This window comes from Fragaria vesca, linkage group LG5, assembly GCF_000184155.1.
Source record: "Fragaria vesca subsp. vesca linkage group LG5, FraVesHawaii_1.0, whole genome shotgun sequence".
NCBI classification, from domain to species: Eukaryota; Viridiplantae; Streptophyta; class Magnoliopsida; order Rosales; family Rosaceae; genus Fragaria; species Fragaria vesca.
Window position 1 is genome coordinate 27,635,832 of NC_020495.1, and position 25,286 is coordinate 27,661,117.

Below are 25,286 nucleotides of genomic sequence, written 5' to 3' on the forward strand. Positions count from 1 at the left end.
AGAGGGAGGGTGTTGAGAGGAAGTCCTTGGACTTTTGACAACGCTCTAGTATTACTCGCTGCTTTGGATGGAGCAAGTAATCCCAATTCAGTTCCATTGGAGACTCAAGCGTTTTGGATTAGGGTTCGAGGTATTGAGCCTGAGTTTATAACGCCAAAGCTTGCAGAGAGAACTGGTAGACAACTGGGCATCTTCTATCCCATTGGAGGTGGTTTTAGTGAAGATGGCAGTGGAAGATTCCTCCGAATAAGAGTAGGTTTGTCTGTCACAAAGCCACTTCAACGATGGTTGAAGCTCTCAATTGCTGGACGTTCTTTAACAGAGAAACTACAGCTGGAATATGAACATTTGCCTTATCTATGCTTTTTTTGTGTGAGATTAGACCATGTTAGCTCTGGCTGTGTACTCCATAAGGAGGGTGTGATCCCAGATGAGCGGTTTGGTAGATGGAAAACGCTGGCTAAGAATGTTTTTTCCATAGACCTAGTTTGTCAGGAACAGGGAAGGCTTTTTGGTTTAATTCCCAAACCAAAAGGATGGTCAATCAGCGTGTCGGAAAATGAGTTGTTTGATAGGGTCCGAACGCGAGAAGATTTTGAGAATGCTCATAGAGGTCCGGGAACGGAGATGGAAGTGGATAAACCGGCGGAGGATGCTCAGGTGGAGCCATTGGCCAAGCACCGCCGTGCGGGACAGACAACGGTGATGGAGGTTGATCCGGGAAAATCTCAACTGAGCGATTCTCGGGATCTAATTGAGATTGATGTGTGAAAGTTGAGGGATAGATTTTCTGGAATTAAGGGATTTGCTGTCGGTCAATCTCAACTGGGCGGGGTTCAAAAGAAGTCAAAAGAGAGTAATTCAAATTTAATAATAAATGAGGAGGGGAATGGGTTGACGGATGGAAGGACTTTTGTTGGCCCAATTAATCCTGGGGCCCAAGTCTCCAAGGTGTATCCTCAAATAGATAAGGGCACAACCTTCTCTCATGCCTGAGACCAGTTTCTAAAGCGTGTTATAGGAGACGAGGCGTTGGCACAGGTAGAGACGTCAATCCCTAACTCTAATTTGGGAAATCCATATTCAAACTCTCCTGCTAATTTTGTAGGCAAGAATTCTGAGAAAGGTTTGTCTAGAGAAGTGGGGTCTGCCAGCGATGTCAGGAAGAAAGAAAGAGGGAGTGGGAAGAGAGGAGGGGAGCAAAAAGGATGCAGAGGCCATGGTCAGGTGTCCTCGATGCTGGATAAGGGGAAGGCAATTTCGACGGCAGAAGAGAAGGAGATGGCGAAAGGGACTGAGGTAGGGAAGGGAGATAAAGCTAGGAGAGGCCGCAAGGGCCTTGTTGTGGGTGGTAGGAGCCGCAACAAGGCTACAAAATCATCCTCCTCTGCTAAATCGGTCTCGGTAAGTGATGTTGCTCATGAAAAAACCGTGATGGGTTCCGGTCATTGGACCCATCACGAGAAATGATAGGTGTTAGCTGGAATGTGCGGGGACTGGGGAACCCGCATAATTTCAGAGCCCTGAAGAGATTTCTTCGGGCAAAAGACCCCTATTTGGTTTTTCTGATGGAGACAAAGAAGTCGAAGGCAGAAATGACCGATATTTGCTATGATTTAGGATTTGGTGGTTGTTGTGTAGTGGGTAAGGTAGGTCGAAGTAGTGGAGGTTTGGCTATGTTTTGGAGGAAGGGTTTAGCGGTGCGACCTCTGGGATCTTCAATGGGACATATAGATGTGGAAGTACAACTTGATTCAGGACTAGTTCGTATTTCAGGGTTCTATGGTAATCCAGAGACTAGTAATAGATGGGCTTCATGGGAATTGCTACGCAGGATTGCAGCTTCGGTTGAAGGGCCTTGGATCACTTTTGGGGACTTCAATGAATTGAGAGATGCAAATGAGAAAAAAGGTGGTTCAGACCGAATAGAGTCCCAGATGCAAAAGTTTGTCGAAGCAATTGATGATTATGGACTCCAGGATGTGGAGGTCTCAGGTCCTTTGTTTACATGGAGAAGGGGAGATTGGAACGTCTTGACAGGAGTTTGATTAACCAAGAAGCTGCTGAGATGTTTCCTCGCATTCATGAGCTGCATATTGATGTAGGAGAGTCAGACCACATACCCATTCTCATTTATACTGATGGCTTGCCGACTAAGAAATGCGACAAGAGGCAGGAGCATAGGAGGTTCCTTTTTTAGGGCTTTTGGACTAAGGAAGCAAATTGTGGTAAGATAATTTCAGAGAGATGGACTTGTAGAGGTGCACAAGGGGTGAAGGAAAACTTGCTCTCTGTCGCACAATCTCTAGTGCGGTGGAGTAGGGACACTATTGGTAATATTCCGAGGCAAATTAACAGGATGAATAGTGAATTGCAATCTCTGCCTTTTGATAGTACAAATAGTGAGGTGGTGGAGAGAAGAATTTCAGTAGTTGCTGAGCTACAAAAATTAATGGAGTATGAAGAACAGATGTGGAGGTAGAAATCTCGGATTGATTGGCTCAGTGAAGGGGATCAAAATACCAAGTTCTTCCACGGTTATGCAAAAGCGAGAGGTCGAAGGAATAGAGTTGGAAGAATTATGAATGCTGCCGGGGAATGGCAAGAGACATCTAAGGGTATTAAAGAGGCTTTTATTAGTTATTTCCAGAATATTTTTGCTTCAGAAGGGTGTAACCATATGGAGCTGGTTCTGGATGCTATTCCTCAGAAGATATCAGATGCTATGAACAATCGTTTATGTCAACCGTATGAAAGAGGTGAGATTGAGCAGGCTTTAAAGCAGATGGCTCCAGATAAAGCTCCAGGAGAGGATGGGTTCTCTGCGAGATTTTTCCAAGAGTACTGGTCGGTGGTGGGAGATGATGTCAGTGACTTGTGCTTGAGAGTGTTGAATGAAGGAGCTGAGTTGACTGGTATTAATCATACTTTAATCGCTTTAATCCCAAAGGTTGAAAATCCGCAACAAGTCCCTGATTTTCGACCGATAAGTTTGTGCAATGTGATTTACAAGCTAATCTCAAAAGCCATTGTGAATCGCTTGAAAGGAGTACTGCCAGATGTTATTTCTCAATTCCAAAGTGCCTTTGGCCCTGGTCGTTGCATCCATGACAATGTGATCACAGCTTTTGAGTTGATTCATTCTATCAAAACTCGACAGACTGGTGACCAGCCGCATTGTGTTCTTAAGTTGGATATTAGTAAGGCATACGATTGGGTGGAGTGGGTGTTTCTACAGGGAGTTTTGACCAAGTTCGGGTTTGATGAGAAGCTGGTAGAGCTGATAATGCGATGTGTTCGGTCAGTGTCCTTCAGTGTTCTTTGGAATGGTGAAGCAGTGGGGTTGATTAATCCAACCAGGGGTCTAAGACAAGGCGATCCTCTTTCGCCTTATTTGTTCCTAATGGTGTCAGAAGGTCTTACTGGTTTATTACAAAAAGCTGATCGAGAGGGAATGATCCATGGGGTTAAAGCAGCTGTCGATGCACCAATTATTTCTCACCTGTTATTCGCTGATGACAGCTTGCTTTTCGGTAGAGCTGAAATACATGAGGCAATTCATGTCAAGCAGTGTCTATTACTTTATGAGAGTGCTGCTGGGCAAAAAATTAATTTCCAAAAATCTGCAATTGCTTTTGGTCCGGGACTAGATGATCAGACAAAGCTGGAAATAACTCAGATGTTAGGATTGCCAATGGTGGACTGTCATGAGAAGTATTTGGGACTCCCAACCATAGCTGGTAGAAACAAGAAAGGTATGTTCAAGAGAATTATTGAGAGACTGGACTTTCATTTACAGGGATGGTAGTCGAAGTTACTTTCTAAAGCTGGAAAATTTGTGCTGGTAAAGGCAGTTGCACAAGCTATTCCTACATACTCTATGTCAGTTTTCAAGCTTCCCAAGGGTGTTTGCTGTAAGTTTCAATCCAAGGTGGCGAAGTTTTGGTGGGGCAAAAAAGGGAATAAGAGGGGTATTCATTGGTGCAAATGGGATCTGTTATGCCGTAATAAGAAGGAAGGTGGACTGGGGTTCAGAGATTTGGAGGGTTTTAACCAAGCCTTATTAGCAAAGACAGTTTGGAGAATTGTGTTACATCCAGACTCGATAATTAACAGAGTGTTTCATGCTAAATATGTACGCAACGGTGATTGGGCAGCTACAGGAGTGGGGGTAAAGCCTTCCTTTGTCTGGCCGGGATTGGTATGGGGGAAAGATCTTATGTGTGCTGGTATAAGGTGGAGGATAGGTTCTGGAGACCTAGTTAAAATTTGGGGAGATAAATGGCTTCCAACTCCTTGGTCCTTTAAGGTGGTAACTCCTTGCTTTATGGATCCAAATGCAAGGGTCAGCCAGCTTATGAGCCAACCAGGTATGTGGGATATGAATTTTATCAAGCAACATTTTCTTCCTGTTGATGTGGAAAAAATATTAGCTGTTCCTTTATGTGATGGGAATGGAGGGGATGTTGCTGTATGGCACTTTAGTGATGATGGACGGTTCTCTGTTAAATCTGGATATTGGTTTGGGATGGAAATGAAGAGGTTAGAGAAGGGTTCGAGTAGTGGTAGTGGGCATGTTAATTCAAACTCCATTAATATTTGGAGTCTCATCTGGGACCTATTAGTTCCCAATAAAGTCAAGCTGTTCTTATGGAGAGCTTGCCATGCCTTTCTACCTTGTGTTGAGCGCTTGTTTAAGCGCAATATCTGTTCTCATAGTGGCTGTGGGAGATGTGGGGAAGGAGAGGAAACGGTGGTTCATAGTTTGTGCTGGTGTCGTGTGGCTAAAAAAGTGTGGAAATGTACATACTGGAGAGGGGTGTATAAAAGTTGGCAGATTTCTAGCTTTGCTGATTTATTTGGCTTGGTAGCTATGGAGGGGAATATCAAAAATACTGAATTGTTTGCTCTTATTTGCTGGTGGTTATGGAAGGACAGAAATGAGGTCTTTCATGGGAAAAAAGGCCTTGAGCCTAGGCAGATTGTGGAGAAATGCTTGGAGTGGCAACGTGAATTTTCTGGAGTAATGTTGAGAAGGAAAAATCTTCAGATGGGAGGGGGTAATGGTGTTGAAGTGCAGCAAAGTCATGGAGAGGTGGGGAGAAGTAGTACGCATGAGCAGGCTGCCAAATTGTACTTTGATGGTGCTTGTGATAATAATACAAATATTGTTGGTATTGGCGCTGTAGTGTTAAGTGATAATGGGGAGCTGATGGGAGCCATTTCAGTGCCTATGGAAGCTGTTCTCAAACCCCACATCATCGAAGCTTTAGCACTTTGGCATGGGATGAAATTGTGTAGACAAATGGGGGTAACAAAGTTGGCGATTGCAGGAGATGCGGTCAATGTGATCAATGCAATTGGTAGGAATGTACTTGATTTGAGCGATATTGGAGGAATTATGGATGCAGTTCGTAGGATGAAGGCAGAGTTTGAATGGGTGTCCTGGAAACATGTGCGTAAGCGCCAAAACAAGATTGCTCACACTCTTGCTCGACATGCTTTGAAGATGGTCCAGTCTATGTTTTGTTATGATTCAGGGCCCCCATGGCTCCATGAAGTTATTGTTGCTCATAGTAGAAGCTAGTCTTGGGTTTCTTTTCTTTTTTGAGAAGCCTTTTGATGTAGTTCTTATTGATGTTTGGCAGTGTGGTTTAATAAAGTATTTTTTCAATCAAAAAAAAATGACAATTACAAACATGATTTGTCTGTAAGGACAACAATAATATAAGTCATGACATGTGTGGAGGGCACTTTTGATTAAGGACGTACAGCAGTGAAATAAGCATGGCCGAGCCCAAAAATATCGTCCTCTTCATCTGAGTTAGCAGAAACTAGGCCCAGAAAGGTTCGAAGGACTGAGAGTCCTAGGAAGCTTGTTGTTGTGTTCTTCATTAACGGCGACAGTTTCTTCATTAACGACAGTGATCAACAATCCACGTTTGTTTCAATAAAGGACTTAGCAAGATGTGTATAGCGTGGGAGCTATAAAATCATGAGTTTAAGAAGAAGATATCCTGGCAGCTTATGTATGGGTTGAGATATCTGAGAGAAAGGGTTTGGACTTTGGACATAAGGTGAAATGGGATGGATAGAAGACTAAGGAAGCATGGGAGAAGAAAAGTGCTAGAGAGCTTGCTAGCACCCTCTATTTTGGTTGTCTCGTTTGCCTAATAACGACAGCTATTTATAGCAGCTAGAGGGAATCTTGGGTGAACCTTTAAAATACCCACTTGGTTAAATATGTGTATTAGATATTGTAAAGTATTTTGGTTTGTCAGGCTGTGTCTAAAGTTGGCTTTGAAATGTGTAATTGTAGGATAGGCTTTGATTTGACATATTTGTTGTAGGAAAATCTGCTGCTGGTTGCTTTTTGCGTGATATGTTTCTGGTTGGGGAATGTGTGGCTAGAAAAATGTTTTATTTTGTGGCTGGGATTAAGAATCCTATTATAAAGTGGATCTTAAAGGGTTTGGGCTTGGCTTTTGGGCCTCACTTCTTCATTTATCCGTATTAGAAGTTAGGTCGTTAGACATGAATTTCGGTCCTAAGTTCAAAATACCAACGATCCTAAAACTACTAGCGGACCTCATGTTTTTCCGTTACCTTCCACGCTACACCCATTCTTGAAATCCCCAAGTGCATGAATGTGGCTTGGGTCCACATGCATGACATGATGTTTACGAGTAAAATTTGTCTTAAAGCATAAATCAGGTTTAAAGAATGAATTGGGTCTGATAATTGGATTTTTAGGCCTCAACAACATGTAACCCAAAAGCAACCAAAATGAAACTACCATAGAGTTCAACCAAGAAGAAATTAGAAAACATAAAGTAAATTGACATAATGGGTTTGGGAGAAACCTTATTTTATTCCAACACCCGGAACCACCCTATGGCCTACGCAAAGGGGTTTCCCCGCGCTTTTCCACCTCCACCATATAGGGAGCCCTTCTAGTGAGAACCCTTAAGTTGATGACTTTTCGGTTTATGATTTAAAATAGAAAAAAAATTCAGTTTACCCCCCAAATATTTGGTGTCAAAATTAGTTCAGTCCTACAACTTTTTTTTTTAAATCAGTTCGCCCATTCAACTTTTGTAAACACATCAGTAGGTCCAAATTGTGAAAATTTCCCTCGAAATGTGACGTCACCGAAGCCGTTGGAACTGACAAGAGAACCCATAATTCAACTTCATCCCCTCATTTTCAACGAAATGTTGAAATACCCTCATTGGTTTTTATTCATTTTGCCAAATAAATGCACTTTTTTTTTATCTTCTTTAATAATATTTTGTCAAATTGGTTATTTACCCTTCTAAAAGGGATAAAATTGAATAATGGGTCTCATTGTCAGTTCTAACAGTTTTGGTGATGTTATATTTCGAGGGGAATTCAAAAATTGGACCCGACTAATGTGTTTAAAAAAGTTGAAGAGGCGAATTGATTTTAAAAAAAAGTTGCAGGTCTGAACTGATTTTGACACTAAAGATTTCGAGGGTAAACTGAATTTAATCCTTTAAACGGAAGAAGATGTATCTGATGAATGAATGATTCAATCCCCTCCCACCCACACGATTCCTCTTTTGAAGGGGTTCTCCTTCCTCTATGTGAGGTGGGGCGTACATAAGAGCGTAACCTAGATAGAACGCGGGTTCCCCCGTCCCAGTCGTTTTGGATTCGGCGAAGCCTTGGACTTTACCTTGACTTGACGCATCGCATTCCGCTACCACAACAATGACACTTTTTCTAGTCCTGCTTCGTTCCAGCTGCAAAGAGATCAACCGGCCAACTACGAACCCGTCTTCTCCGCTCGCTGGTGAAAGAAAGAGCGACTGCTATTTCTTTGGAAAGCTCCTACTAAGATGGGAAATTCCCCGATAAAGCTGCTAGTACCAGGGATCCCCCTTCATCTTAAGCAGAATGAAGGGAATGATGATCAAATGGAAGATGATCATAATTCCTGCTTAAAATACCTATTTTTCGATCACATCTTGGCATCTCATCTGTTCATTTTTTAGGTTTATATGAGTAGAACAGTCTTATAAATTTTCAGCCAAATCAGTGATCGTTAAGGTAACAAACTAGATTAAATTAATGGACGAACAAAATCTGTCAAACATGAACCGTTCAAGTTCATATATAATTGGTAAATCACACTTATGAAGTCTTAACGATTTTCAATATGACTAAAAATTTACATAAATGACATACTCATAAGTACCTATAAACAGAACGGTCAAGATGTGGATATAATTAAGATCAAAAAGTGGGATAAACCGAAAAGTCTTCAACTAGTCCTCAACTTAAGGGTACTCATTAGAAGGGCTCCCCCACCATATATAGCAGAAGCAACCTTCACAAAACCTTAAGGACAACTTAACTGGGACTTGAAATTCTTATACACACCATACTGCCACTGACAACGGTAATTTATGTTTTTGATTTATTTACTTGGTGTATCCAACCGTCGGTTCTTATTGATGCAAATGTGGAATGCTACTGTGAATTCATTCTCAATCTTAATTATAAATAACAAATGCATTCTACGGCAAATTCATTCATCTAGCACATATAAACCTACCAATCACACAATTGTGGTACAAGTTAGAAAACTAGAAACATCATAGAAGACTATTTAAGAATCAATCGTCTAACATAGACTTATCCCCATAGTAAGACATAAATTACAAGCTCATTCCCTTTCGGTTAGAACTTGTAGTTCCAGTAGCCCTGTCCAAAACCAATCTTCCCATGCCGGATTATGTCTTGAAACGAACGAGCATATAATTCTGATTTTAAAGTTAGGCCCAAATACCAAGTCCAAACCAATCCCACACATAGCATCTTAGATTTGAACCCATACCTAGGCCCAAAAATTTGAGCCCAAACCCAAACCTAAGCAACCTGAGCCCAAGGCTTTTTTGACACCATTGTTACCGCCTCCGGTGACAAATTCTTCTAGCAACCGGCAAAAGCTCTCACTAGAGACCAGCCAACTAGTCAAAGTTGTCCCACCGACGCAACCCAAGCCAAGCTTGGAATCCATAACACAGTGCCATCAACCAGCGTCAATGACCACAATGCTAGAAATCAACACCAACGAGCCTACGACCGTTGGTGTCATCTTTGGTGGTTGACCTGTAATGCGAGCACATATCTGCTCGACCCAAAAAGCCACATTTTTTGAAACACGTCTCAACTAGAGTCTTGGAGAACTTTGATCTAAATTCCAACGGCATTGGATAAGAGATCAATGTCTCTCCACTCCCACGCCACAATCACTTTGTCTTTTCTCAGTCTGGAGAGCATGAAACTCCATACCGTCACCGGGAAACCTAAATTTCACCTCGCCATGTCGCTCTAACAATTTTGGAGGCCCTCGCATCGTTAAAATCAATTACTTGTGCAAAATTATATAATGCTAAATCTAGCATCGGTGACCAAGGTAGCAACACCACGACCAGCCTTATCACGTCGCCACAGCTTTACCGTCGGCAATCCAAGACACCGTAGTCACGCCGTCGCATTCTTGTGTCGCCGGAGACCCATCCCCGATCTAGATCTTCACAACCCACACCGTCGTTAGCAGAAGAAGAACCAAATCGAGCTCCAGACCATGACCGTATCCCGCTGTTGTCGCACCAACCCAGCCAAACCTTACCCTGAATCTTGCATCACCTTAATTTTCTCCGACATATCCCAAGAAGCAATACACTATACCAAAAGCATTAGACTTTGATTACTCGAAGGATATGATCGTCTCCCATACGGTAGCAGACCCTATGACAACCGCGAAGGTCAAAGACCATCGCCAGCGTTTGGGCACCACCAGACGAGACTGAAATTGCAATTTGGAGGCGTAGACTACGCTTGGAGGCACAGACAGCTCTTACGTCTGTGATCGGAATGGTTTTGGCCTAGCCATTCCTCTTTTCATGTAATTTTTTTTATTATTTTAAATAAAATTTCTGATAAGGGACGGGTGGTGAGTTCCCGGTTGTAATGGTCCCTTTTGGGGTAGGGTGGATGCTCTGTCACTCATTAGACTGCTACAGAGGAGTTGATATCGCCTAATCTTTGTCAGTATTTTATAAAAAATAAAAAAAACAGACGGCTCTTAGGGTATTTCTTCTTCTTCTTTTTTCTACCCGCCCCCTCATATATTATGATCCTCTTAATAAAACTTTACACAAACAAAGATTTTTTAATTTAATATTTTTTGATATAATTTTTGCATAATATATTAGTAATATTACTAACAATGATCGAGGCGGGTATGAGAACTTAATCCCCTAAGGAGACACGGGGAGTGAGAATCCCATTATTTTACTAAAGGGATTAAAGCGGGTACGGGGATGGGGATTGAAACCGGGTATGAGTGATGGTTTTTTAATCCAGTTACCCTAACGTCCTCATTGCTATCTTTAAGTGTAGAACTCTCATACTCAGATTCGAAACCTTTTGACACTGATTCAAAACCCGCTGATACTAAGAGTTAAATCTCAAATCATTCTATGACAAAAAAAAAAATTACTGACATAATATCGGCACATAGAGTCTCCAGGCCGCAAAATTCCGGAGGCTTTGTATCTGTGCCCCCCGTAGACACGCCATTTTGCCTCATGCATCTCGTGTTGACCAAAATAAAAAAAATCTTGTGTTTCCAAAGCTTTTGTAGTCAATTTGTATATTGATTATTCTGTTGATTTATTTCTCCTTTTTATCATTAAAATTTAGACCAATTTTAGATGTTTAGATTTATGTGCGTAATCGAATATGTTCCAAGAGAAAAGTCCACACAAGTCCCATACTCTTCTCCACCTAACGCAGTTCACCAGTCTCACTTGTCCTTGTCCTTCTTCTTCTTCAACCTCACTCACTCGTTCACTCCTACTTTTTCAATCTCCTCCTAACATCCACACGTTAATCACCTTTCCCATTTTTCCTAACTCGATCTCCACCTCAAAACTATGCCATGTTTCAGCTTCGCCGAGTCAAAGAACTCCTGCTTCCGTTCCAACTTCATCCGCGCCGGCCTCTGCTCCACCCTCACCGACCTCAACGACGGCGGCACCACCATGCACTGCTGGGTCCCCATCTCCCCAAACTCTTCCAAACCCAACCTCCTCCTCCTTCACGGCCTCGGCCCCAACGCAATGTGGCAGTTCGCTGACCTCATCCACCACGTCACTCCCCACTTCAACGTCTACGTCCCCGACCTCCTCTTCTTCGGCGACTCCTCCACCGCCCGGCCCGACCGCTCCGAGTCTTTCCAGGCCGAATGCGTCATGCGGGTCATGGAGGCCCACTCCGTTCGGGTTTTCAGCCTGGTGGGCCTCAGCTACGGCGGGTTTGTAGGGTACACGCTGGCGGCGCAGTACAAGGAGGCGGTGGAGAGGGTGGTGATTTGCTGCGCCGCCGTGTGTATGGAGGAGAAGGACTTGAGGGAAGGGGTGTTTACGGTATCGGATTTGGATGAGGCTGCTAGCATTCTGGTGCCGCAGACGCCGAGCAAGCTTAAGGAGCTGGTTAAGCATACCTTCTTCCGGCCGCCGCCAATGGGGCTTATGCCGTCGTGCTTGCTCAGGGATTTCATCGAGGTAAAACTGTTATTTTTTATTATTATTATTTTTTTTCGGAATGACACTGTTTAAATTTAAAATTATTTACTGCTGCCGAAAGAGTAAAGAACTCGATTTCAATTTTAGGGGGGTGTATTGTAATTGGATTCATACAGACTAATTTTAATCAATTGACTTTTTGAAAAGTCTATAGACTCTTTGAAAAGTTTATAGACTTTCACTGATTTCTTAAAACCATCGATTTTTAATCACAGACTTTAACTGATTTCTGAAATCTACAGATTTCATATGAATGACTTATGTAGATTTCTTAATACTTACAGAGTTACATAAAAGGAAAAATAAAAATAAAGATGCAATGACAAACACATAATAACACCGATTATAAGTTTAGTGCTCATCTATCTAATTTCGATACATACCGTTGTAATATTTGATTGAAATACATAAACATAAGTAACAAAAAAAAAACTATATTAACTTAACAACACGCATACTTGTACGTTAACTAAAGACACATATTCTAAAGTGGGACATTAGATGTTCACAGTTAATTCATGTACTCTAATATAATAATATATGATCATGTGGTTCTAATATCAAGAGTTAGTATATAACATTTAGGTTATCGAGGGTTCCAAGCATTACAATTGAAATACAACAAAATATTAACAATTCAAAAAACATTGAAAAGAATAGGTAGAATAGAACATTGATAGCACAAAATATTATAAAAAAGAAAAAAAAAGATGATGTATTGTGGGATCAACCTATTCACATGTAAAGAGAAAGTCTATCGTAGACTTTTCTAAATCTTTGCTCTAGTGGATGAAAAAATATTGGAGTTTGGTGTGTGTAATTTACACTACAAAGTCCATAATTATCCATGAGTTATTAATTCCATAAGTATGAATGATATTTTGAATACATCTGAACTTCTATTCATTTTAAAAAGTCTTAATTGAATACCTCTGAACTTTGGTGGAATTCATAATGATTTTTTAAAATCTAGTTGAATACACCCAGACTTTGATAGATTTTTAAAAGTCTGTATTGAATACACCTAAACTTTCAAATTTCATAGACTTCTTTAAAACTTCCACTAATTCCATATACAATACACCCCTCTTAATTTGCATAAATGGTAAGAACTCTGAATTCAAAATATTTAGAACACATATTACAGATGAACTGATTTTCTAAATTGTCACCTGTACAACATCAAGAACATATCTTTAATTTGCATGAAGGAAGGTGTTTGTCGAAATGTAAGCTTAAATGTCACATATTCAGGACGATCTCTTTTATGCATAATATAAAAAAAAAATAAAAAAAATACTAGTTATATTCATAATTCATACGTAAACTATGTAGCACAGGTACTCGAAGTAGTTCATAGGGGTTGCGGTACCGTACGGTACGTATATGGTGAATTATAGTAAGAAATGGTGAAAAATACGATGTGATATATTTCTGAAATTATATAATTTTAGTGTTTAAATTTCACTCTTTTATTGTTTTTGACTTTTTTTTGATTGACCAAAAAAAATAAAAAATTCTGTCTATCTTGTCTTTAAGCCTAGGCTAGATTTTATTCTGATTACACACGAAAGAAACCCCATTTTTTAATAGGAATAGACAATACATGGTCCTCAGGATCAGCTACTAGTCTTGGAATAGAAAAGAATATAGTCAGATCAAGTGGTCAACATGATTTGGTATGACAGATTCAACTCTAAGGGATTGTCTGCAACATACTGTTCTAATAACAGAAAAGTAAGATTCTCAGTTTTTAATTGATTGAATCCCAACATGAACACATTATGTCGACACTCTAATTTTGGTGAAATGAACAGATAATGTTCACCGATTTTGTTCAAGAGAAGAAAGAACTGATTCTGGCAATCCCTAAAAACAGAAAACTTTCAGACCTTCCCAAGATTCATCAGGTTCATTTTCGTAGTTGATTTATTTTCTGGATTACTTACAATGCCGATAACGCATTGATCTCATACAATTTTCACTCCCTCTTACAGCCAACTCTTATAATCTGGGGAGAGCATGATCATCTATTTCCATTAGAATATGCCCACAAACTAAAAATGTGAGTTACTGATGCTCTAGTCCTGACAAAATGCATAGCTGTTATAGTTACAGAGTCTGAATTTTCGATTCATTTGAAACATAGGCACTTGGGCGAGAATGCTCAGCTTGCAATAATCAAGGGTGCAGGGCACGCAATAAGCGCAGAAAAGTCCAAGGAGTTCAACAAGCAAATCAAGTCATTCCTAATTGATTTCAAGCGCTCACAAATCAGTCCATCTGCTAAACAATAGTTGCTGACATGAAGCTGTTCAATGTAGTTTAGGTTGTGATCTCATATTGCAAATTTGAGCTACTTGTTAAACCATTGACCATCAAACTGATGTGATTCATCCACGAGATAATTCTCGGAGTTTTGTATTGCTGAAGATAAACTTTATTCAAATCAATACAAAAATAGTTATCAGGTTCTTAGTGTCAAGACCCCTTGATACAATGTAATGAGCATGTTGCAGTATATGATCCCTGAGAGGCTACAGGTGCTATTCGTTCAAGAAAGAAAACCCCGATAAGTGCAAGCATAAGGGCAAGAACACAAGTATATTAGATCAAACAGCTTATATATATGAGGTTAACCATGGGAGTGATGGGACTACAAAAGTCCGCCAGTTTCACAAATGTTTTGGATTCTGTTATGTTTAATACAAAATACAAGCTATTAGTTGGTATCCCTGTATCTTGGTATCCAACATTGCTCCATGGACAAAGCCAGTATCACCAAACTAGTCGCTTGCCACCCCATCTATTTCTGCAAATTAAAAAACTAATGAATAATTAACTGAAGAAAGAAATTCAAGAATAAATTTTCCACAAACCAGAAAATAACACTTCATTCAGTCTGCAAATTACCTCCAGCTGGGATTCATCAACTTTAGAGTGCTCACCTGGCAATTCAATGAAGTAGTCAATGATTATGAATCAAATGCAGAAACTAAGAACAAACTGATTCATTCCCTTAATCCCATCACCAAGCAGAAGTAAAAAGAACACACCCAACATACACACTAATATAAAGAATAGTCAGTCAGATAACTCAGATTGTGCATCCACATTCCACAATATACGCACTGATGCATGCTGTAGAGGGAAAAGGTAAGCTATATCCTGAAAGTTTCTAGGACCACTCTGGCGGTGCTTTCTGTTTTTTCGGTGAACAATGCAGATAAGTATCTGTATCTCTAGACTTTATATTACTAAGGACATGTCAGAAATTAACCTTAGCTCCCTTGTGCTGATACACTAGCCGCGTTGTCATTTCCAAAAGTATGACAAGTTCTAACTATATTGCAAAAGAAGGCACTGATAAACACAACTTGACATTGTTTTGAACATAACTAGACTCAACTTTAATCATGGCTCATACTTGTAGCTGGAGCGGGGTTTGTAAACAGAACACGTACTTGTTCTGTAAACAAGCTTGTGACAAGACTTTGTCTGCAAAAATTTTAACCCTCTGCTGGCAGATTGAAAGCAAGAAATGACTTAATCTTCAGGCGAAACAAAATTTTAACCCTCTGTTGTAGTAGCATCTGCTGCAGCCCATGTCACTACAAATTCAAATTCTATAAAAAGCACCAATCCAGAGCAGGTTGTTGTTGGAAGATCATAGTGTGCAACAATTCATTGTATCCTACTCCCTTGGACTACGTCCAAATTAAACTTCGATGGCTCAGTCAATAATATCTCTGCTGCTAGTGGCTTCATCATAGATGCGTGATGCAACTGGAAGAATGCGCTCTGTGGGTGCAAAGAGATTGAGACACACTTTTCTGTTGACTGTTGAAGCAATAGCCCTCCCAGATAGCTGCATGATTGCTCGACAAAGGGGTTTCGAAAAAGTTCAAGTCGAAAGTTACTCAAGACTCATCATCAATGCTGTTAAAGGTCTACACCCACCTTCTTGAACAATTCTAAAGATGATCCGAGATATTCAACAACCAGCTAGTTTCTTCGATGTTATAACTTTCAACCATGTTTCTAGAGAGGCTAACTTCTTGTTGATGCTCTAGCTAACTTAGGTTCTAATCTGGATAATGGTAAAGTTTAGTCTGATTCTGTTCCTGTCCAGACTTTTTGGGCTGTTCTCTTTGATGTTGCAGATATTGGTTGCAAAAGGCTTCCATTTTTAATAATTCCTTTCTTATATTAAAAATAAATAAAAACAAAACAAAACTCATAACACAAAAGATACAGAAGAATGACAATGTCATCCTATGAGGCTTTTACTAGTACTAGTGACTAGTGACTAGTGACACAAGCATTATTGGCTAACTAGTTATGTGGTTTCAAAGTTCAAACTTGGCTACAAGCACATATCAGGTGGAACTCGAGACAGAATTAGATGCAGCTGGAAGGTGCAAAACCCACTGTAACACGCTGCATATCAAATTCCCAAAGATGGTTTTGCTGCATTTGGTTACCGATGATAGACATTCCGCTATTAGCAGGACCAAACCCAACACACTTGAACCAGTCTTCTGTTGTATCCGGGGCTACAACATAGTTGTTCACCATTGGCTCAAATCGACTTCCATCTGCAAAATGAAATGCAAGTCTTGGAATTGAAGACTGGTCCAACCCTGAGGCATTGACGCAGAACTCAAATGGGAGGCCATCCATGACAGAAGTTTTATATTTTGATAAAGCTTTTTCAAATTCCTCCATGACAGCTTTGTAAGCTGGTAAGGCTAGCACTGTGATGGTATAGCCTGAATCAAGAATTACACCACCACCATGCTTCACATCCCAAACTTGACTCGGTATATTTAATAATTTGCCCCCGATTGAGATGCCGGCTACTTTTACACCATAAAAATCAGGTCGGTTATTAATATATCCCATCATAACCAACTCTATGTCATAGTGCCGTTAACTGTTTGGTTATTAGGACCAAATGTAAGATAACTTGACACACTCGAGTGGCTCCTATGATCCATTAGGCATAAGAGAACTTTTGAGTAAGATTATAAGTGACTACTGTCTCTGAGAATGAGTAGTCACCGAAGACTAAACCCAGAATGCCATCACCATGCGTAAATTTATAGATGGACTGTGTGCAGCCAATTGTCACATTAGGTAGCTTTCTTTTGCTACCATTTGCGAGGGGTACTGTTATAGTATCATACGCAATGAAACCTTCTACTACATCACCTCCTATGTAGGAGTAATTGTATCTGCAGGGCGACAATGGGGTTGGACAGTTTTCATAAGTATGCATGTGTGCAAGCCCAAGGCTACACATGCCATCGGAGCATGGAAGAGGTTTGAAGGTCGAAGATAGATCTGCACGGAATACCCTCTTGTTAAAAATATGTAATGACTCGTTGTGATCGCCTAAATGGTGTTTCCTCTCCATCGTCAACATTGTCTGTTCGTCTTCTTTTGACAATGTGCCAATATTGTTAGTGCAACGGATCCATGTCACGTCACTTGCTGTATCTGCAGCCAACAAGAAAGTCTTTGGGGGTGTTCCAATTTTTACTTCAACCAAGTACAATCCTGACAGCAAATCGAAACCCGAATGCAGCGGCATTGCAAGGGATGATGACTTAGTTTCTAAGTCCTTTCGCCTTGGGATGACCTGATAATGATTTCTGTTTTGGAAAAACATTTGGTGGCGGATCATGTCTCGGTGATGAAGCTCTTTGATGATATCTATTTCTGTTTTGTTGATCAAAGTGCCATGTCTACGATTGAAATGTGGTGAGTATTTGTGAACTAGTCGTAACCTCACGGTTTCGCTAGTTGCACCAACAGATACAAATCCATTATGAATGATAGAAAGCAAGAAAACGATGAGAAAGATCGATGAAGTTGACCTCATGCCCTTCATCTGTAATTGTTAAGATGAAATTACTTGAATGAACAAGTATACGAGGGATGGGATGATTATGTAGACATGGCATGAGAGCTATATATAGAGGGTTGAGAAATTCCTAATTAGTTGTAAGTTGTAACCACTAACCACTAACCCCTTGGTGCACTACGTATCATCTCATATTAGAAATAGTAACGGCTTCAAACAAACAAATACATCAATCCCAGAAAGACTATTGTTATAACAAATCATGGCAACTAATCCTATCTTGTCTGTGGTACCTGAGATTAAATAAAAACGTTTGTATGAATGTAATGTTTTCTTTTATCATATAATAAACTTAGTTCATGTTTTTGGCCATGGTTGTTCATATATATGGAGAAAATCCTTCTTAATCGAGTTTTCACTACTAATTTCATAATAGATATCTCACTGAGAGAAATGCTATGCCTAGCTATGAGCCTCACAAGAAAAGACTCAGCAAGCTACAGTCTTACGAAAACTACCCGAGTGTGAGGTATTTCTGGTTCCTGAACTCCCCAAGACATGAATTCATATCAAATTTTCATGTGAGAGCAACAGAATGCTGAGATCTTTGGTTACACCATAAGATAAGACCATAATGAGACGACATGCATCTCATTATCATAAGCTCTCCTCTATAACAGATGTGCATGTATTTCAAAACAGGCATATGCCATATCGATGGATAGAGGAGTGACCATGAACTACTAGTAGAAGGACCTAGGAAGAAAGGCAATATCTGTCCCCCCCTGTAATATTCGCTACAGAAGAAGTATCGTACGTATCTTGCTAATGAGTTCAATCAGAAGTTTATTCGCACTGGCCCTAAATCTTAATCCATATTGTTCTTGTTTTCACATCCCGACATGTCCAAAAACCCTCGTTAAAAGAGATGACTAGCTAGACTGAAAGAAACTGAAAGTTAAATGGCACCAATGACTTAGAATGACTAGCACCACATTTGCAAGAAGTGGTAAGCAGGCATACTAATCCTTAAATCTAGTAAGAACCCTATCTGCAATAATATTAGTCTTCAGAAATCCACAGCTGCTGCTACTTGAAAATAAGGTAGAAGGAAATGAAGTGACTATATATAAGATTACCTCCTCTCTCTAGAAGATCTGAGTTCCACAATGTGAGATTCTCCCTGAGAAGCTGCATAATGAGGGTGCTGTCCTTGTAGGATTCTTGATCAAGACTGTCAAGCTCAGTGACGGCATCATCATATGCCTGCTTAGCGAGATCGCATGCCCTACATAGTGTAAAGTTGCAAATGAGAAAAAACACCAGCGGTGACTCACTAAAGTAAAGGAATTATCAGAAGGAGGGGGACATTTAAGCGACCTCTCAGAGGATTTGAGAATTTCGTAGTAAAAGACAGAGTAGTTCAGAGAAAGTCCAAGTCTGATTGGATGAGTTGGGGGCAACTCAGAGGCAGCACTACTACTGGCAGCCTGCTTATATCATAAAATTTCATTACTATCTATTCTTTCTATCAGAATATAAGAATACCAACTAGAGAAACAGAATAAGGTGATATATGTCCAGTAAGGAAAACTCAATGAAGCAAACCTCATAGGCTTTAAGAGACTGATCAGCAGCTTCTGTGCGATCATCACCCTCTTTGAATTCAGCTAAATAACGATAGTAATCTCCTTTCCTGCCTCAACAAATTAAAATGAGAATGCCAGTCTCTCTATCTGGACACTTATACATATACACTACTGTTGCCAAAGAAATGATAACATGCATGATTTGATTCTAAGGGCGTGATGTTCATCATGACAGCATTTTAGTGAAGATCCCTCCTAAGCTGCTAGCTACACACAGAAAATTACCTAAACAAATTTTTAACCAGATACTAGCACCAAAGTTGTTTTCTGAAATCACAAATTCCAGAAGAAGAAGAAATTTGGGTGTGCTATATATGCAGAATATGTAAATAATTCAACTTACTCTAAAAGATGTTGAAACTAACGTTAAGGGAAGAAAGACATAAGAATAACTCTCACATCTTACGGTAGAATACAGTAGATTCCCCTGTCGATGAAGAAGGGAGGAGATGATAATCAATGACTGATAGCATGTCATTGCAAATTGTTGCAAGCTCATCTTCGACCCTCTGCATGTACTCCTTTATTCGCTTCACATTCTGCTCATTTCCCTTGACTTCCTCCTTCTGTTCAATGGAAGACAAGATCCGCCATGACGCCCTTCTTGCCCCAATCACATTCTTATACCCAACAGACAACAAATTTCGCTCTTCCACGGTCAATTCCACATCCAACTTAGCTATTTTTCTCATCACTTCAATCATCTCTGAAACAAGCAATCAGATTATAACTGATGCAGTAGGCATATGTTCAGTTATTGGCTGGTTTCCTAACCTATCGTACAACAATAATACATGAGCACATATGAAGTTAGGACCGTTTCCAACTTATTGTTAATGACAATACTGATACCAATTTGCAAAGAAATGAATCCATTTCAATGCTACAGAAACCAAAAAGTAGACATTTCTACATTACATTCTCGCGCCATATGAACAAATCAGTGGTCTCCAATTGATCAACTTTGCTTGTAAAGATCACGGATTCTTTGTTAGCATCTCAATTTTCCATTTCCTCTGGTTTTCATATGATCAAGGAAATAGTAACTTGGTATAGTTTAAAGTGAAGTTGGTAACAAACGGTCCAACTTAACAAAGCAATACATGATCATCTCATCCTCAATACTATAACCTTCAATCAATCCATCAAAACGAAAAACTAAAATCATAGTAAAAGAAGTCATAGGGGCTAGGGAAGAACAAGAATTATCTGTGTATGCAGGAATGGAAGAGAGCATAGATACCGTCATATCTCTCGGCTTGTTCAGCAAGTCTGGCATGGTAAACATGACTCTCCCTGCTATCTTTCTCCATAGCTAACAAAGGAAGTCTCTCTGAAACTCTGCTTGTGGCAACTTGGAGAGTGCTACTACTATACATGAGTGAGTGCTTTAGTGCGTTTTATGTATGACATTGACAAATAGAAGTAGTGGGATGGATTGTAGCAAAGGTGATCGAGTGGTATGTTTTGGATGATTCTGTGAAAAGTATATGAGTTGGGCGAAATGGTTAGGCTTGGACGAACGAGAAACACATGCAGTGTTGGGACACTGGGATTCGGTGCGATGTTGGATGTGACGACCATTAACGGTTGTTTGATAGGAATAGAACGACCAAGAGTGGTAGGCACTACAATGGTGGAAGCTTGGTCCACATTATATATAGTGTCATCATCGTGGACGGTTTAAACTTTAAACGGTGGCCGGTGCAGTGACAAGAAAGTCGAGATACGGAGAAATTACAAAGCGGAAATTCTTGTACACACGGCATTATCAGATTGATGCAATCTCGATCAGACCATCATTTATTTTTTTTTAAATCATAAATTTCAACCATCCACACATACAAGAAAAGATAAGGCCGGACATAAACGGAACCGGACAGAAAAATTAGATCAGATTCCGAACCACATAAAATTATACCTGTAAATGGACCGGATCTGGAGCGGATCTACCTAGATCCGGATCCGGATCTGTAATAGAAATTTTGGATCTGGATCCGACCCGTTACCCGCCGGATCTTTGATAGCTAGATCCAAATCCGGATCCGGCGGTTAACGGATACCCCGACCCGTTAATCCGATCCGTTTATAATTATAAATATTTTTAATTTTTAAATAATAATTTCTTAATTTTATTATAAATTTTCATAAAACACTAATGAAATATTATAACAAAATAAAAGTTTACATCAAAAGTTGAATTACATGACCAAAATACTCCTTAACAATAAACTAATATATTCAAAATACTAAACCTCCAATGTATTTAGCAAAGTGTATAAAAAGAACATAGGTATCAGTAACTTTCAACTTCAACAAATGATTATACTTTAGACGCAATTTAGACGTTTAGGTTATCCAAATAATTATTATATTATTTAATATTTTTAATAATATTATATTTATAAAAAATATTATTTAATTATTTTAAAACAGATCCGGGTCCTTAACGGATCGGATCAACCTCGATCCGTATCCGATCCGTTTAATAAACGGGTTAACGGATCCGAGTCCTTAACGGATCAACGGGTCTAATTTTCGATCCAAACCAGTTTAAAAACCACGGATCCAGAGCGGGTCCGGATCAAGATCCGGTCCATTTACAGGTCTACATAAAATACACTAAAAATGTTTCAAGTTGGACCAGCTTTTTACATTGAAAATTTCGACTACTAAACAAAATATGTAGTCGATGACACTAGTCAAGAATATAATTGAATTTCATTTTTCCAACGTCTTACTCGTCGGTAAAAGAGCACAGACTTTCCCGCCAGAAGACTGAGCAAGATAAAAAGCCTCTAGGGTTTCACAGACCCCAATTCCAAAAATCCCCAAATTCACATCAACTGATAGGATCATCTCTTATTCTACTAGTTTAATTCTCTTGTTAGGCCCATATATGAGCTATCAGCCCAAGTCCAGACTTGTGTGACTTTTGTAGAGTGGTCCTGAGTAGTAGCATAGTTGTACTGCATGAGAACCAACCACTCTTATATGTATCCCAAGCCGCTTCTGGCTGAGGGAAGAAAGAAATGAATTGAATGTTATTTTGTTTGCTTACATTTGCTGCATATTTTCCTTTTCTGCACTTGTTCACCCATCAACTGGTATCAGAGCCAGGTTTCGATGAGAAACCTCCACAATGCCCCACCCTCCCAACCCATGACCTCCGCCTTGGTTCCTCCCTTTCCACCAACCCCACCACCACCGGACGCCAGCTCCGCCTCCACCATCATCCCACCAGCAACCACAAACCCACCTACGCAACATGAATCTCGGTTCCAACACCAGATAGACTTTCTCCATAACCAACAAGAAGATATGCAGGAATACATGGAGAGCATGGAGCGCAAGATGAATGCCCAGTTTGCTTCCTTACAAAACACCATCGTTCAATCGATGGCTACCAAAAGCCAGCCTCAGTTTGGCTCACTAAACGCCTCCACAGGCTCTTGGTCAGGCCCCAATCTCACTCTTACCCACCCACCCAACACCTTGTTTACTCATATCCCTCTCCCCAACAGTTTAGCCACACAATCTTCCCCTCCTCCAGGCCTCTCCCAGTCAATGAGTGCTCCGCCGTGTTACTCCACCATAAACACTACAACTCCACTTCCCAACCCCAATCTCAACAACTCCTCTTCCTCCACAGTCACCACCACAACAGTCCCTCCTAACACCGACACTATCAGCTCCTCTTCCTCTTACACGGGCCCAAATACTCACCAACACTTATATAGACCACCCAATACTCACTTTCAGCAAGACCTCACCTACAAACAACCCAAAATCGATTTACCTCGTTTCCACGGCGACGACGTCGTCGGTTGGTTGGCTATGGCGGACCGGTACCTCAAAGTTCACCGGATCCCGATTTATGATCGTGTGGCAACGATTGCATCCCATTTCGGACCTGACGCGTCGATATGGATGAACTCATTCGAGATGCGGCACCCAGCCCCGACCTGGGACCGGTTTGTGGCTGCCTTCCTCGAACACTTCGGCGCTGGCAATGATTCTGATTTCCAAGCCCAGCTTACACATCTGCAACACCGTGGCTCCATCGACGAGTTCATCAGTGAGTTTACGAAGCTCTCTTGTCGCGCCCCAGACTGGTCTGAATCCCAACTAATCCATGTGTTTCTCGGCGGACTCCGGCCGGAAATCAAGCACGATGTAATGGCGATGGACCCACAAACTTTGTCCTGTGCACAACGGTTAGCTCGGCGCTATGAGGCCAAGCTAAATGACCTCCGTGCAGCTGCTGCCAAGCAACCCCGACCCCACTTTTGGTCAACTAATTCAAAATTCAATCCCGGCTCCAGCTCAGGGACCACTACAACCATCACCCGAACAGCTGCCACTACCACCCCTGACCCTATTTCCAATAACCAACAGCCTGCACAACAACCACAAAGACCGACCAACCCAGGCCAAATTCGGCGCTGGCTTCCTAGAGACCAGCGTGACCGGCGTGCCCGAGGCCTGTGCTTCACTTGTGATGAACCCTACCATGAGAATCATGTCTGGCGCAAGCCCTTTATGGCCATTTTTGAACAACCCACACCGGAGGAAATCCAAGAGTTTCATGATTGTCCTCCAGAATTACCCGACCCACAAAATGAGCCTGACACTGACAACATCATGCCTCTCCACACCATTACCAACACCACTCTCACTGATATGATGCGAGTCGAGGGTTCCATCAATGGCACACCCATCAATATATTCATCGACTGTGGCTCCGCCCTGAACTTACTCAACCCCTCAATAGCCAAAAAACTTCAGCTCCACACACAACCCATCAAATCAATCCAATTAACCTCTGCCTCAGGACATAGATTGACTCCGCTAGGCAAAGCTCTCAACGTCTCGGTCGAAATGCAAGAGTACACGTTGACCGACAATTTTCTTCTCCTCCCAGTCGCCGGCTGTGATCTTGTCCTCGGCGCACAATAGCTCAACCAATTAGGATTTATTGGTTGGCATTTTGCTGCTAAAATTATGTTTTTTATTGTAGCGGGCCGAGGCTACACCATCGAGGGCATTACTAATGGGTGGCCCACTACCGAGAAATCTGAGCTATTAGCTCTCATCCACTCAGAGCACTTGGGCTTCAAAAATTTGTTTCAAATAGAACCAGTGGCAGAGACAGAGGTGCATTCTCCAGAGGTGCAATCCTTGCTCACCCAATATGCAGATCTATTTGCGTCTCCAACTAGCTTACCACCAAAAAGGGCAATGGACCACCGTATCCCGCTCTTACCCTTTGCCGGACCGGTGAACGTCAGACCTTATCGGTATGCTTATCACCACAAAAAAGAGCTTGAAGCACAGGTTAGGGAGATGCTCGCCAGTGGGATTATTCGGCCGAGTTCAAGCCCATTTTCATCTCCCGTAATTCTGGTCAAGAAGAAAGATGGCAATTGGAGATTTTGTGTCGACTACCGGGAACTAAACGCCGTGACGGTGAAGGATAGATTTCCTATTCCGGTGGTAGATGAATTACTTGATGAATTGCACGGAGCCAAGTATTTCACCAAAACTGGATTTACGCTCCGATTATCACCAAATCCGGATGCATGAGGATGACATTGAAAAAACAGCTTTTCGAACTCATGACGGACATTTCGAGTTCGTGGTGATGCCCTTCGGCCTTTCCAACGCTCCCTCCTCCTTCCAAGCGTTGATGAACACCATATTTCGGCCAATGCTACGTAAGTTTGTTCTCGTTTTTTTTTATGATATTCTCATTTATAGTGCTTCTTGGGAAGATCACACTTCACATGTAGCTCAAGTATTCCAAGTGTTGAGAGAAAGTGAGCTCAAGGTCAAAATGAGCAAGTGTTCATTCTTCAAGCAAACTGTGCACTATTTGGGTCATGTGATCAATGAGGAAGGTGTGGCAGTAGACCCAAGTAAAATTCAATGTATCCAAGATTGGCCCAAACCAACCACAGTAAAGGGGCTGCGCGGTTTTCTGGGCTTAGCAGGCTATTATCGCCGTTTTTGTGAAAGGATTTGGATCCCTTGCTCAGCCTCTCACTCAAATGTTAAAAAAAGAAGGTTTCAATTGGACCCCAGAGTCGACACAGGCCTTCTTCAACCTTAAACACGCCGTCACTACATCACCTGTATTGGCTTTGC

The 25,286-nt window shown here is 41.0% G+C and overlaps 4 protein-coding genes across 4 annotated transcripts; 3 read left to right on the plus strand and 1 right to left on the minus strand.

The window, feature by feature from the left end:
* Positions 1 to 1,466: 1,466 nt before the first annotated feature.
* On the plus strand, positions 1,467 to 2,048 carry LOC101300737. Its single transcript, XM_004301878.1, has one exon. The coding sequence runs from the start codon at positions 1,467 to 1,469 to the stop codon at positions 2,046 to 2,048; it is 582 nt and encodes a 193-aa protein (XP_004301926.1).
* A 533-nt stretch (positions 2,049 to 2,581) lies between these two features.
* LOC101301019 (putative ribonuclease H protein At1g65750-like) lies at positions 2,582 to 5,587 on the plus strand. Its single transcript, XM_004301879.1, has 2 exons — positions 2,582 to 3,755; positions 3,855 to 5,587. The coding sequence occupies exons 1-2, from the start codon at positions 2,582 to 2,584 to the stop codon at positions 5,585 to 5,587; spliced, it is 2,907 nt and encodes a 968-aa protein (XP_004301927.1).
* Positions 5,588 to 10,964: 5,377 nt separating this feature from the next.
* LOC101312060 (monoacylglycerol lipase abhd6-A-like) lies at positions 10,965 to 13,974 on the plus strand (the record flags this gene model as incomplete). Its single annotated transcript, XM_004300600.1, has 4 exons — positions 10,965 to 11,600; positions 13,439 to 13,531; positions 13,619 to 13,686; positions 13,771 to 13,974. Coding segments are annotated over 4 exons (945 nt in total), but the record flags the coding sequence as incomplete, so codon positions are not given.
* A 73-nt stretch (positions 13,975 to 14,047) lies between these two features.
* Positions 14,048 to 20,801, minus strand: LOC101312352 (14-3-3 protein 7-like). The gene is made up of 7 exons (XM_004300601.1): positions 20,383 to 20,801; positions 19,539 to 19,845; positions 19,099 to 19,186; positions 18,871 to 18,980; positions 18,630 to 18,778; positions 14,535 to 14,569; positions 14,048 to 14,433 (listed from the first exon to the last, which is right to left on the minus strand). The coding sequence occupies exons 1-7, from the start codon at positions 20,516 to 20,518 to the stop codon at positions 14,428 to 14,430; spliced, it is 831 nt and encodes a 276-aa protein (XP_004300649.1). The 5' UTR covers positions 20,519 to 20,801; the 3' UTR covers positions 14,048 to 14,427.
* Between the last annotated feature and the right edge of the window lie 4,485 nt (positions 20,802 to 25,286).